At 32.7% G+C, this 14,437-nt stretch overlaps 1 protein-coding gene across 2 annotated transcripts; it reads right to left on the bottom strand.

The window, feature by feature from the left end:
* On the bottom strand, positions 1-14,433 carry Vglut (Vesicular glutamate transporter). Of its 2 annotated transcripts, none has more exons than XM_071709126.1 (9): positions 14,329-14,433; positions 11,741-11,877; positions 11,300-11,523; positions 10,703-11,019; positions 10,138-10,312; positions 9,407-9,708; positions 8,866-9,246; positions 8,572-8,781; positions 1-8,259 (listed from the first exon to the last, which is right to left on the bottom strand). In XM_071709126.1, exons 2-9 carry the CDS (start codon positions 11,812-11,814, stop codon positions 8,008-8,010), a joined length of 1,935 nt encoding a protein of 644 aa, XP_071565227.1. In that variant the 5' UTR covers positions 11,815-11,877; positions 14,329-14,433; the 3' UTR covers positions 1-8,007. The 2 variants fall into 2 exon arrangements, with proteins under 2 accessions (XP_071565227.1, XP_071565228.1); XM_071709127.1 differs by having other exon boundaries at positions 11,300-11,520.
* Positions 14,434-14,437: the final 4 nt, after the last annotated feature.

Raw genomic sequence — 14,437 nt, 5'->3', positions numbered from 1 at the left:
TATCTCTCATTTTTTAATTACATAATACACTGAAAATTACAATGTTACATACATATTTTACATGATAATTAACGTCGCAATAATCAGTAACAAACCAGATTGTATCGGCGTGTGTAACAATAATCTCTAATATGCAATGCGGCTACACGTATGGTATAGAGTAGAGGCTTACTAACGTAAACGATTAAAATATATTTTTTATGTATTCGCATCGTCCCGCAGACATACCATCCTGCTTTGAAGATTATTCGAAACATTTCCGAAATATCTAATCATTTCCAATTATGAAAAGAACGAGATTTATTACAATAGATAAACGATGGATAAACATCGATGACAAACGTCAATAGTAGAGTCAATGTCTTTTTCAAACAAAATTAATTAATCTCTTTTTTTTCTCTAATTCACAATGAAAAGAAAACTGTGATGTTTCGTACAGTTTTATCTCTCTAAACAACTAACTTTGTTATGTACCATTTGCATAAATATTAATTAAAATCAATTGATATTTAATCAATTCTGTCAGGCGTTTCTTAAAATTAAAATTAGAAAAGGAGAGAATTGATGAAATTTCTGTTAACTTTAATTGATACTTACAAGGACCTGCTTCGGAGAATTCTGAACACGAAGACGTGAATCATGATCGTGTGCGCACTATTACTAACGCCAAACTCGTGTTTACACAGCACGGAAGAGCAGATTCTTCTGATTCACACGTAATCCTAATTATAATATTCTTAACAAATCTGTATATCATGTATGTATAACTAACATCGTATTATTGTCTGTTAAGTTTCAACGCAGTATTTCTCAACCAGCGAGACATACTGAAAAACGACAGTTGACATAAAATATGAAAAAGCAACTTTGCCTCACAATAATTAAATATTTAACGAAAGTAAAACTCTACCATTGAAAATCTGCCACTGCAAATACGGCATTTGTTGGCGCGTAAAATGCGTTGAGAATCATAACAATTGAACGGAGAACTTTGTATAAATTGTACAAAGTTATTATTCTCATTTTAACTCACTTTGTTTCGTCCAATAGTAGGAATTGTATTACAATGCAATAATTCGTTAACAGAGTGAGAACTATTTTTCTGAAAGATCAAACATTGCGCGTGACACAAAACAGTCTCTTCGCATTATCACTGGAGCACATTAAATAACTACAAGTTTTGAATTCCACAAATAAAAGTGTTAACAATGAGAAAGAGTTAAATGCTAATCTACACTTGATCCTTGTTATATCAAGCCATCAAAAATTTAATATATAACACTCTTATCAATTAATATTTCCTGTTCTCGATGTGAAATTCTCGTCATAAAATATCCAACAAATAACGTTAAGTAATAGAATATTTATTATGGACATCTCTTCTTCTTTTTCTTAACAACAATGTATGAAATAAATATTGAAATTTCACTAACTATATTCAGTTAATATTTAAACAAAGAATTTAATACATGACTATTAATATTCTCGGTTATTGTAACTTTATGTAATGTATCTTGAGAATTTCTCATCGTTTACAATATATCTAAAACTTTGCCTATTTATTGTACTTACAATATATTACTTTCATTCTTTCACAAACTTTTATCGTTATTGTCAATATAATAATTGATACACTTTTGTAAACAGATTTAATCGAAATACGTAAATAAATATTATTTAATTACATTCCAGAGGATGTACAAATAGCGACGAATTATGAATGCCAGTATGTGCATTGTACAGCACTGTACATATTAGGTAAGATATATACATACACGTGGAGGTATAGTCTGTGTGTGTGTGTGTGTGTGTGTAAGTATAGAGATGGTTCCATACCGTAAATTGTCGAATGCTTGTGCCTTCCTCCAGACTGATAAATATAATGTCTCACCTTTTTGTGATTATTATAAATTCCAGTCACAAAACTTGATACTTAATTTGATTTAATAACACAGAATCTTTCACAAATTATAATATTGCGTTTAAATGGTAATAAAATATTGAATATAGTATTGTCTGCCTTATATATAATTATCCCACCAAAAATATATTAAAAATTGCTCAAGAGATCTAATCTCCTTTTCAGACTGAAAAATCCTATTACTTGCCTACGAGTCACACATTATCCTTATCATTCTGAATCGGAGAAAGATATGATATGAAATTTACGGTATCTGTTATCTTTGCAACTCAGTACGTGTTATTTTAATCGTTTCACGAACGTCTACCTCATAAAGAATTTTTGATAACTATTGTATTATAATAGATTGTATCTGTATAATACAATCTGTCTTGTCTTAATTTGCGTATGTTTTTCGTGAAACGATAAAATGTTCAGCATATTCTTCACAAAAATATATGGAAACATTTTAATGCAATACATTCTTGGATGACTCGTTATACTTTCATCACATTCTCGTGTGCTTCCCATTTCTATATTCCGTGGAGCACCCGAAAAAGCATAAAGCTAATCGTTACAAAGTGGTACAGGGTGTGCCGAAAATAAAGCTATGCTAATCCATTTGACATAAGCAACGATTTCGCAATAACAACGATCGTTTTCGCAAGGTATATATTTCATATACATTATACATATTATTGAATTTGCCGAGTAGATTCTAGTTTGCATCTTGGCATCGGCCCACCCCGTGTTTCGTTTATTTATTGTCATAAGTTATTACTGAAGCTATATATGTGTATATATATATATATATATATGTATATATGTAAGTATTAGTATCAATATTATTGTTCGAACAGCATTAGAACTTATTTTAGGTTTTTTTTCGTAATAATTATGATTTATAAATATCTCAAGTCCAGAAACTTTTCCTGGTTTAGCGAATGAAGTCATGGATAACGTTAGGCCAGTCACTACTGCGATACATAATGATAAATATATGTTTATACAGTTACTCTTAATGTAATATTATTTTTCACATACTATTATAGTCACGATATTACAAGCGGAGATATAAAATTTAAAAATAAAAGATATGAGAAAAAGAAATAAATAAATATAATATTACTGATAGGTGATAGATTAAAAGAAATAGGAAAAGTAAAAAGCAAAAAATATACAAGTGAAAGAATAAAACAAACAATTAATGATTTAAATATTTCAATTAGTTTAAATATATATACGATAAGCGTTCAAGAATATATATAGTGCATATAGTAAGATATGTAATTTCAGAAAATTTCACAAAGTTGGAAATAAATAAAATTCTTTTTTAATTATAATTGTGAATGTTTGCATTTTATCTCTCTCGTTTCTTATATCTTCTTCTAATAGTATATCTTGTACAAAAAATAATAATATATTATTTCGTATGTGACAACGTTGAGAGAAAGTACCTCACTTTTTTATTTGTAAGTAAATTGCCGCTGCCGCGATGCTGCCTAGGTTTCAGATCCGCTCTTTTCCCAACATTAGTCTGACAACGAATCGTTTCTCTCGGCGCGGCAGTGACGCAGGCGGCACACACAACAGTTAGATGACAGTTATCGCGTGCATATCATTAATTTCAAGTGTGTTGCAAGTGTTTCCGACTTTCTATCATCGTGTGTCTTTTTTAAAATATAGCGCTCGCGGTTGATGCACCACGCGAAAAAAATGCGCGTTGCGGCAATGCGGCATCGTCATTAGATGTCATCATTAATACGAGCGTTCTAATCGTGACTGGTTATTATCCTGTCTTGCATTGTCATTGATGTTACGAAGTGAGATTATTACCGTTGCGTATACGGGGGTGTTTGGTAATAGTCGCGTACACGCAGTGAACGGGGCGATGTTCCCTATCAAAACCTAAAATGACTTTTTCCTTTTCCACATTTTTCTTTGACTAGAATTGGCTAGAATTGCTTTTTAATTAATCGTTTACTTGTTAATACTAGCTACTAGAATCTTGTTGATCTAAACACGTGTATAATGTTTATCGGAAAAAGATACATTGCTCACATAAAAAATTTATTAAAACAAGAATTTATTTTATTATTAAAATTTGTTATAAATTTGTATCTCTGAAGAGGACAATTCCCTTTCTTTTAATTGTCCATATCTCAAAAGTTATTGATATCTCAACATTTATCATAATTCTTATTCGATTATAATTATTAATAATTATGTTATATATATATATATATATATAAAATTATGTTATCTATAAATATGTTACGAAAAAGTAAATCAGCTTTTGTTTAAAAAAGATATTAAAACTCGTTCACCAGATGTGCTAATTCTCAAACACCCCAATGCATGCATAATAATAAAATCGCGCAACTAGCAAACAAATAATTTAACTCTAAATCTGGTGCTTTGTTATAACATGTGCATCAGGCTTTCATTTAAGTATTATTGTCGCACAGTAAAGCGCCCGATAAAATACCTTTAAGCGCGTCTTTATACCTTAACATTTTTAATAAGTAAATTGCATCAATCGAGCATTCTCAAATATATCGATCATCACACGTATTATTATCATTAATGCAATTATAATATACAGCCACATGCCTAACTAATATATATATAAATTATTTATATTTATATTAATATAGAACGTAATAACAAATAATATACGACATATGTAATATACATATAATCTTATGTGTCGACGAAGAATGCGAGACGATAGTTGCCGATACGATATATGTCGACATATATGTATATATGGATTATATCGGTATCTATATTTTTAAAAAGGTCTCGCATAAATTGACTAATTTTGTGGATCTCCCTTGGCTATAACCCGAAAATCTAAATTATTCGATTCATCGGCCCACACACGTACAGGGCGTTCAACGGCATTCAATGACGCTTGTATCACGACGTTGCCATTAGCTAAATATTGTGTCATATATTCTTATTTATATCCATATTAGATTAGTTTTATTACTAGACGACCGAATCGGTTAATTTCGGGTTCGTTCATTTTTATATTGTAAATATAAAATGATTTCTATTTGTGAAGATTAGAATTTCTAAATCTAAAGGCCATTGCACGTAACAAAGTTTTAGTCATAATCGTAAAGCCGGAAGAAAATAGACCAATCACACTCGATTATTCTTCGAGCTCAAGGAGAATAATCGACTGTGATTGGTCTATTTTCTTACGGCCTTACGATTATGACTAAAACTTTGTTACGTGCAATGGCCTTAATTCATGAATTAGATTCATGAAGATTAGAATAAAATACATCTTTCCATATTTTGCAATTGCAAATGACCTTTTTTCTTAATCAGTTTAAATTTATTTTTCAAGTATATTTATGTTTCGACATTTTTCTAAAGAAATAGTTTCAATTTTTCAATGAATATTGTTTCGTGCACTAATTACATCTGTTACTAATACTCTTTTTTATACCCAAGTATAAAAAATGAAACTAATCGAAATTAACCAGTTCGAGAGTCTAATATTTTCAGTACCACTTGCCTGAAAAATCCGACGCAACATGTCGCATGCTTTTTACTGTGTTTCCTTGTATGTGTCCCGTTTTATCTTTGACCGCGCACATGCGCGATCATGAACGTACATATATATTTATATGTATACAATAAAAGATGTATGCAGATTGCATATGTATACGAAATACATCCAGACAATGTATAATATATACTGCTTTTTTCCCTAATTATATATCTCAATCTTATTTTGATCTCTGTATATTCACTTTCATGATTTGTCTACTTAATAACTATCATATTTTATAACAGTACTTTCATTTCGTTATCACTTTCTTACGAATACTTTCATACGTTTCAAGTTAAGCCGTTACGCGAATGTTTTGGATTTGTCTCGGATATTATGGAAATTCACGCAAAAATTTGCATTTAAAGAATTCAATTTGACGCGAACGAGAATGCGCCGATTTATGATTATTTCTTTTTGCTATCTTCTGAATAATTCGTACTTTGCTTCTAATAGATGTCAATGAAAAATTGATTAATAGCTGTGCTTGATCTTTCTTTTCTGTTTCTTTGCGATTTTTATATTCATTAACTTTACTTACATGACATCTATATAACATAGAGATATTTTTGCGAATATTTATAGGTATATTTCTTCGATGTCGAATTAATTCGTCCAGACTTCTTAATCTTTACTAGTGTACCACATTTGATCTTGTAACTCTTTTTTCTCAGTTTTATCCAATTTTCAAATTATAATATATACTATATATGTCAGAAAGTTTAAGAAATATTTAGAGAAATGAGTGTTTCAATTTAAATACATATCTAATGGATATTTAAAAATTTTCCGAATATCTACGCTGTATGAATAATATCATCGTTATCATGGATCGAATTGTACTATATCTGACTGTGCGTAAAGATGTCGCATGTCTTTGTGTGTAACTTCACTTTCGACAAACGATTTACGTCATTTGTTATATTGATTCGCGTAACTTTCCTCCTTTATTGCTATGTTTCTATTATTTCGCGTAAATAATTAAACACGTCACGTCACGGGGAATTGGGAATACCTAAAAGTTTCAGCGATTGAGCTATGTTGCGCGCACCGAGATCTCTCACGATTACCATTTTCTCAAACCTCGCCGTTAATTATTGTCCACGGAGAGAATTATTGTCTCGCGAAGGTTTGAATTATTGTCTTTTAGGACATATCTGGATCTCGTCGCTGATAAGTGGCATCTTGCGATACTTTTTTTTTATAGAAGAAATTAATATTGCCAATATTAAATGTGTATAATGTGATATATCCTAATATAAACATTTCAAAAACATTTATAAAGTTGAAGAATTTCTTAGGGCTATTGATTAAACTTCTAATTGATTAAGCTTTCTTTTTATAAATTAAGGGAATATCCTTTTTTTAATATCTCAAATAGAGTTGAAACAGTCGATTGTTGTGTTGCAATTTTTGCAAATCTTGACTTAATAATACACTTCAGTCTCTAAATGTTTAAAAAATATAAATTCAAACGCGGCTAATTATATATTATTATACATAAAATGCATTTTCAAGGTTTCTGGTTTCTGTGGTTTCGACTGTTTCTTTTTTACTTTCAAGAGTAAGAGTACACTCGAAGACAAATGAGGAATAGAGATAGAAAGTTTTCCCGGTTGAATTTTTTAAACCAGAAAAACGATCTTTAGACTCATTTTAGGCACGTTTGCAGCAAGTGACTTATTGTCGTTTTTTAAATAACGTAATGCATGTGCACCCACTTTCCATCATTTATCACACATTGCTGCAAGCAGCAATATGAATGCGCGTATCTGTGACAAAATAACATTAATAAATAGCGGTTCATCTGTCGATCGATCTCGCTAATTTAAAAAGCCTAGCGAGATTCCGCTTGTATTATAATTTTGACTTATTCGCGTGGCTATTCACAGCGCCATTCTCTGCACTCTTAGGTATTACGCTCAACAGAAAAATTGTATCTTCTTTCCTTCTTTTGATATTTACCAAGGATTTTAAACGTGAAAATACATTTAGAAATGTATTTTCAACATTTGGTCATCTGTATTGATTCTTAAAATTCAAAATATGGTTGTTTTTTGAAATCTTATTTACATACGGCCTCAGACATGCCACAATTACACATATTCAATTAGTGATAAACTATTCTGTTAACATAAAGAACAATTTCTAATTTATTAAGTTATATGCAACGTATAATATTTTACGGTTTTTTTTCGAAATTTTATAAAATTAAATTTGAAGATTAATTTAATATTATTTAGAATAAGATTAAATTGCCATTAATTTTTCTTAAAATTAATTTTCTTTAAAGAGAAAAATAAATAATTTTAATGACTTTATCCTTTCACAAGAGGAATAAAATTATTTGCGCAACTCAAATTTGATCTTTACTAGCCTCAATTCCGCGAGTTTTATTAATGAAGATGCGGCATGTCTGAAGAGCCGGGATAGCATAGGATTGACAGCTAACGATAGTAACGATACGAATGATCTACAACCTCGGGAAAGCAGTCTGCTTTTCTCGTATCCAATTATTCTATCCAGTGATGGACCATTTTCAGTTCCACTGCTGATTCTGCACGATGTCATGCGTGTAGTCATCCGTTGCCGGTGGTTGTACGAAAGACGCGTTAACGTCCGTGGCGAATGGATTTGTTGAGTGAAATGGATTGTTCCTGTTGGTCTCTGTCGAGCCGTAGTTTATCACGGGGCCTTTACTGTCCTGTCGGGCGTACAGATGATTTTCAGCTGGTGACTGCTCGTAAGTATTCCAGTCGTCAGTGACAGTTCCGTCCCGGGACGGTTGTTTCTGGAAAGATATGGTTATTCTTTCAATCTCATTCTTATTGCAAAAAGATATAATAAAAATACACTTATTTCATAAGAATATATATAAATTTTCAAATTTAAGTAGACTATTAGATATATCTTGCATTATATTCCGCCAATAATGTTTGTATTTAAAAATATAAAAGTATAACAATTTGCAAGTATATGTGTGTAACAATTTTGATGTTTATTTAAGGATTAAATGCGCGATGATTTGAACGCGATGATTCTGCGATAAAGCTGATTATTATGATATTTATGATAAATAATTATTAATAATTTGAGCACTTACTATGAATTCGGATTGCATAGTTCTCGGCGGTGGTGGAACGGGCGGTTTGGTCTGGCCGAATTCATCCATGGGATTCCAGCTCTTTTGTTCTTCCAAAGTGGGATCGGCCCAAGGTTGCAACTCACCGGAGCAGAAAATCCCATAGAACGTCACTCCGAAAATGTGTACACATGCAGCTATGATGAAAACATTCCGCCAGCTGTGTGGGTCCTGCACAGAATTTTTTAAATTTATACTAATCTTAAGTTGTGCACTGTTAAATTCGTGATCGAAGAAGTATAATCTTCGTCATACCTTCTTTTCCGTGATATTATCCACGAAGAAAGGAACCAATAGACCAGCGATGGTGCCAATCCCGTTAGACATGCCCATTAAGATACTGGCGTATCTTGGTGCGATATCCAGATGATTGACATTGAAACCAGAGATGGCGAAACCACTGCACGCGACGCCAATCGCGAGAGCGACCGTAGCAGCGGTTCCGTTCTTGGATGTCGTCGCATGGGCCACCACTAGGAAAAAGAGCGCTTCCATACCGAAACCACCACAGTTGAAAAGCTTCCTCACATTTGTCGTTGTCATGATACCACGTTTACGGAGGTGATCCGCCAGCAAACCGCCGCAAGGTACGATCATCGTCATCAGCAAGTGTGGAAGCGACCCAATGACTCCGGTCTGTCAAAATGTTGAGATAAAAAGTATTTTATACATTTCATACTTACATTTAGATCGTAAAGTACCGTATCACTTTTAATTTTTATACAATGACGTGATATATTAAAATAAAACGTTTTACTTATCATTGTTTTATCGAGAGATTATTAATATTATTTACCTCGACAAGCGGCATGCCAAAAGACTCGTGCATGAAACGTGGTTGGAAGAGTACCAGAAGATAAAAGTTCCACGATCTACAGAAATTAGCGACAATGATGGCGTATACGGGCATCGAGGTGAGAAACTTGCGCCAGGGAGTCGTCGCTAGTGTGGGCACAGGTGCTTGTTGCCCTTGTCCTTGTCCTTGTCCGAGCGAATCCTCGATGTAACGTAACTCGCGAGCTGAGATACAGGGATGTTTCGACGGCTTTTCGAAGGTCAACCACAACCAGAAACCATACCAAATCAAACCGCAGACACCTACGATTCATCGTTAAAAATTCCATCTACTAACACAATATTTTCTTTTGTTGTTGTTGTTGTTGTACGGAGTAAAGTAATTTTGCTGCCGTTGCTACTACATATTCCATGTGAAAACAATTAAACTTTGTCGTTATAATCATTAGAACATAATTTTTCCATAAAATCTGTATTGACGATTTTGATGAGCAAATTTGTTCTGGAGAAAAATGCGTTTGCTTCTAAAACAGAATAGCCTGATTCTAGCAATTGTATTTTGCTGTTGCAACAAACAAGATTCGATTTATTGTTACTATAGTAAAACAGTTTATTATAAATAAATAAATTTAGTAGATATTATAGTAATTTATTGTTACAACAGCACAAAATATTCCTTTCTCTATATGTATATGTTTGAGATTGAGAACACGCGGCGGGAGATCTCTTTACCGTAGAAGTAAAACGATGCCGTCCAGCCAAACCAGGAACTCAGGTATCCAGAAAGCGGCATACCTATCACCATTGCGGCGTACGATCCACAAAATGCTAATGTGGCCAAACGCGATCTCTCTAGAGGCGGTGCCCAATATTTCCAAATACCATGACAGGCTGGATACGTAACACCCTGCAAAAAATAAAAACCGATTATTATTGCAACCAAATGATTAGAATATTATGGATAAAGTAAAATTTCTTCGTATAACCTTTTATTTATCCCATTGTCAGTAACGTCGTTTAATCTCATAATTTTAATTTTATTAATTATTACATCTCATTTTAAGCTTAATTGCAATAAAGCAGTTTTTGTTTAATTAAACAAAGTTTAACATATTAACTGGAGAATGAAGTTTCAAGCTAGATATATTGTCAGCTAGATATATTATAGCTGAGAGAATCGTATACAAAAATTAAATTCTTCATGGATAAATACTTTTTACATATATACATACATATATACATATAAATATTCAAACTTTATCCCTTATTTTTGTTCAATTTTTCATCAGGTACTTACCTCAACCAGTCCTTTCAACACTTGCACACCCATGTCAACGATAGGGTCTACCTTCAGCGCACCGGGTACCAGCAAATTCAAAAAGGAAGATATCGCGATGGCTGTGCCGAATATCTTGTTAGCAGGGTATAATGACGCGAAGAAACCACCGGGTACTTGCGTTACGAGGTAACCCCAGAAGAATGACGAATCAAGGGCGCTTTCCATGCCGACCGTCCAGTTGAACTTGACAGTGTTATTTTCCCCTTCCGTACTGTTTTTCATGACGAGCTTGGCCATGCCCATGTTACATCTCATACCGAACGAAATAATGAATCCTAGAAGAATATTAATTAGATTAGTTAAAACAATAAAATATATATAAAAATTTTACCTTTATTTATATATTATATGATAATAAAATATTTTCTTCTATTTCGCAAAATCATGGTGAAAGATTATCTACAGTTATACTTATTTTAAAAAGTTTAAATTTGTTATAAAAGATAAATTTTTTTTATAATAATAGGACATGAAATAGAATAGCAAACAATTAACATAAAGTTGGAATAATCTGAAAATTGTCTTCTAATTTATTATCTTACTATCCATTCTTACCTATACAAGCTAGCGTTGCAAGGGTGTATCTCTTGGAAAGACATGGACATTCTGGCATGCAATAAGTATCGATATGCCGCAATGGTGGTCTCTCCGGCTCCGGAAGTGACTCGAATGAAGGCTGCGTGCTGTATCCTCTTTCATCCTCAAATCCCTTGTTGTCTTTGCTATTCTCGCACGAAGCTTCGAACTCTTCGTAACCGCCGGTATTTTTTTTGAATCTACTACAGAGAGAGTTGGTGTCCTTTTAATAAATTATCTTCTCACATTCGAATAGTAAATTTCTCAACTACTTTCATCACTCTCTTGAAATAATCAGTTTCTTTAATTAAAGTCACATTCATGACATAATGATACAAACAAAAAAGAATATTATATGTAAATATTTATAGTTTTATAAATATTAAATACGTTATTATATAAATGTATGCAATATGTTACCCGGATAATTTCTGTGACGCTTTCGTCTTGAAGGAGTCGAAGGCTACGAGACCCGCCGCTGCGAATCCGGACATTTTTCAATTATTGGGGTTGCTTCGTGATTTTATACGATCGCCCGTGGTGTTATTTGGCAGCCCCTATAGTATAATAATAACAAATCTAATACAATTAAGCTATTTTATATGAAAACCAGAGTATATAAAATATATATAACAAGTTCATATATTACATAATAATTTTCCAAATAAAACATGTTAAACGCAATCGTGAAGCAGAAGATAATTTAAATGTTAATATTAAACATACATTTTTAAAGATATTTTCTAAAATTAATATTGGAATTAAAAATTTTATAAGTAATTTATACGTTTTTAATACACATTTAGAAATAGCTATCGTTTTGCTGCGGCATTTCGGCCATTTACAGCTTCTTTCAGAAAGATCTGCTATATCTATGTAGAATATATAGAGTCTATAGAACGGGCACAGGGGGAATCCGGGTAGGAGTGTTTATTTGGAGTGGTAGTCTCTCCACCCCTAATCCCCGAACTCTCGAGGGAGCATCTTCGGAGGGTAGAAAACTGTGAGAAGAAACGTTTCACCGATCGTACACTCAGGTCATATTTTTTACTTAAAGTTTGTCGGAGACGCATCTGGGTTAAACCAGAAAATTTTAATCGAATCTATTCTTAATTAAGATACAGTGTGTGTGTGTGTGTGTGTGTGTGAAGGAAGGTATAATAAACGCGGATTTTAGCGAATTGACTTGTACTTCAAACTACAAAATTAGCATTAAATTAAATTAGTTGCAAGATGTTTGAAATTTTCATACGTAAACTTTGAATATACAATTATATAAGTGCTTAGGGCTAGAAATAGTTTTCGTATTTTTCATAAGGTGCAAATAAACTTTATTATATTTGCAAATAGTATCACACACACACACACACACACACACACACACATTGCATACATCTTATTTTAACTTTTGTGCTTAACACTTCAATATATTTTCTTATTTAAATTATAGTTTCTCACTAGCTTACATTGAAAATTAAGTATTCTTTTGGCGCTCGCGTTGTTTTGTATTGTATTTTCACTGTACGACTGTAATAGTCTCGTCGTAGAGATTATAATCTTCGTCATTGCATGATGGAGCGTGCAGCCTGCAAAAATCGTTACGGGGGTGCTGCGCCGATCGTAAAGAGGCGCATCGGAGGACAATGGCTCTCGGATATTAAAATGGCACGTGACAGATAAAAGGCACCAAAATGCACAGTACGTGTTAACGAATTAGGGTGGAATGATGAGTATATGGGACACGCTGACTCAACTTAATGGACATTGAGCGACATTCGGCACTCTCATGCTCTACGTCGTGACTTCGCGCCCCGTTTATTTTTTGCTATTAATATCTATATATGTATAATGATATATTTGAGAAATGTAAAATATGAATTTAGATAATATTTTAACAGACACATTGTTTGTTGAAAAAGAAAAAGAATTAATATACAATTTCTTTAATGACAAGCATCATTGGATCAAAATTGTATGAATGACGACAGAATATATTTTACACGCTTAACAGTGCAATTAATATTCTCTGGTATTATGTTTCTTTTTCTGAAACATAAAGAACAAAGTGATAAAATAAAGTAATAAAATAAATGACATTGGGAACATACAATAAGAAAAATATACTCATTTTCATGAATAAATAATAAAGGACGTTAACAGAGGAAGAATCTGGCGCGATATATTCAAAGAGAATTTTAATTAAAATAGAAATTTAATTTACAGCTAATCAATGTAAGAATGGAGCAAACGAGCGCCGACATCTCAGAGCCTTGGGCACTCGTGCAAACCAAGTCTAAATGAATTCATTATGAGAGTATAGAAAGCATCAGAAGTATTATAATATCGACGGCCAGACCAATTATCGCACTGCAGATTTCACATATCTGAAGATCACAATTGGCACTATTGGAATGCTTCGCTGACTGCTCTAATAATTTCACAAAAGAGAACGCAAAAATTAGATATTTTCCGTGTACTACTTGAATCGCTCTAGAAATTCACAAACAAAATCACCACTTTACGATTTATCGTTAGTGCCGAATTTCTGAAATAAGAGATTTCCAGCTGGAGCAAACGTAATCAGTGGAAAATGACCGAACGGGAAATAAATGATTTTGTCACCACTTTTCTTGATTCTATTTAATCACAGTATTTCATAGAATCTTTTCCTCGATTCCAATCCAATCTAGAAATTTGTGGATAAGAATTAAATTTAAAAAATTTAAATGCAAATCTTTGCTTTTGATATTAAATGAGAGAGAGTAACATTATCACTTCACTAATATCGAAATCTCACAATTGTCTTCATCACTAGTAAATGATCTCATCACCATTTAGTAGAAATTTCCAAATTTTGTTCTGTCCCGCAAAGACACAGGGTTGCACAAAAGGATTATCTCCGATTTCGTTTGCAAGCAAAATGGAATAATTCGATATTGTTTATACTTAAACAAAATTTAAACAAACGGCGAATATCGGAAACAATTAAGAAAATTCGCGGGACTCACCAATAATTAAGTCCAGATACAATTACGAGCGGAGTGGGTAACGGTAGCGCGGGGTACGCGACGGAGAACGTCGTCGACGTCGCCTGACGTCGTCGTCGTCGTCGTCGAC

This window comes from Temnothorax nylanderi, unplaced genomic scaffold (assembly GCF_030848795.1).
Source record: "Temnothorax nylanderi isolate EJ_2023f unplaced genomic scaffold, tnyl_v1.0 TNYL_tig0074_pilon, whole genome shotgun sequence".
NCBI classification, from domain to species: Eukaryota; Metazoa; Arthropoda; class Insecta; order Hymenoptera; family Formicidae; genus Temnothorax; species Temnothorax nylanderi.
The sequence above is the reverse complement of the archived record's forward strand: the minus strand, read 5'-3'. Positions and strand labels throughout refer to the sequence as shown.

Bases quoted from the DNA above. Each gene is read 5' to 3' on its own strand.
- Vglut (XM_071709126.1), bottom strand. From the start codon at position 11,814: ATGTCCGGATTCGCAGCGGCGGGTCTCGTAGCCTTCGACTCCTTCAAG. The intron at 11,524-11,740 runs GTAACATATTGC...CTCTCTCTGTAG, and splicing joins GCGTCACAGAAATTATCCGG to TAGATTCAAAAAAAATACCG. The intron at 11,020-11,299 runs GTAAGAATGGAT...ATATTCTTCTAG, and splicing joins TGCAACGCTAGCTTGTATAG to GATTCATTATTTCGTTCGGT.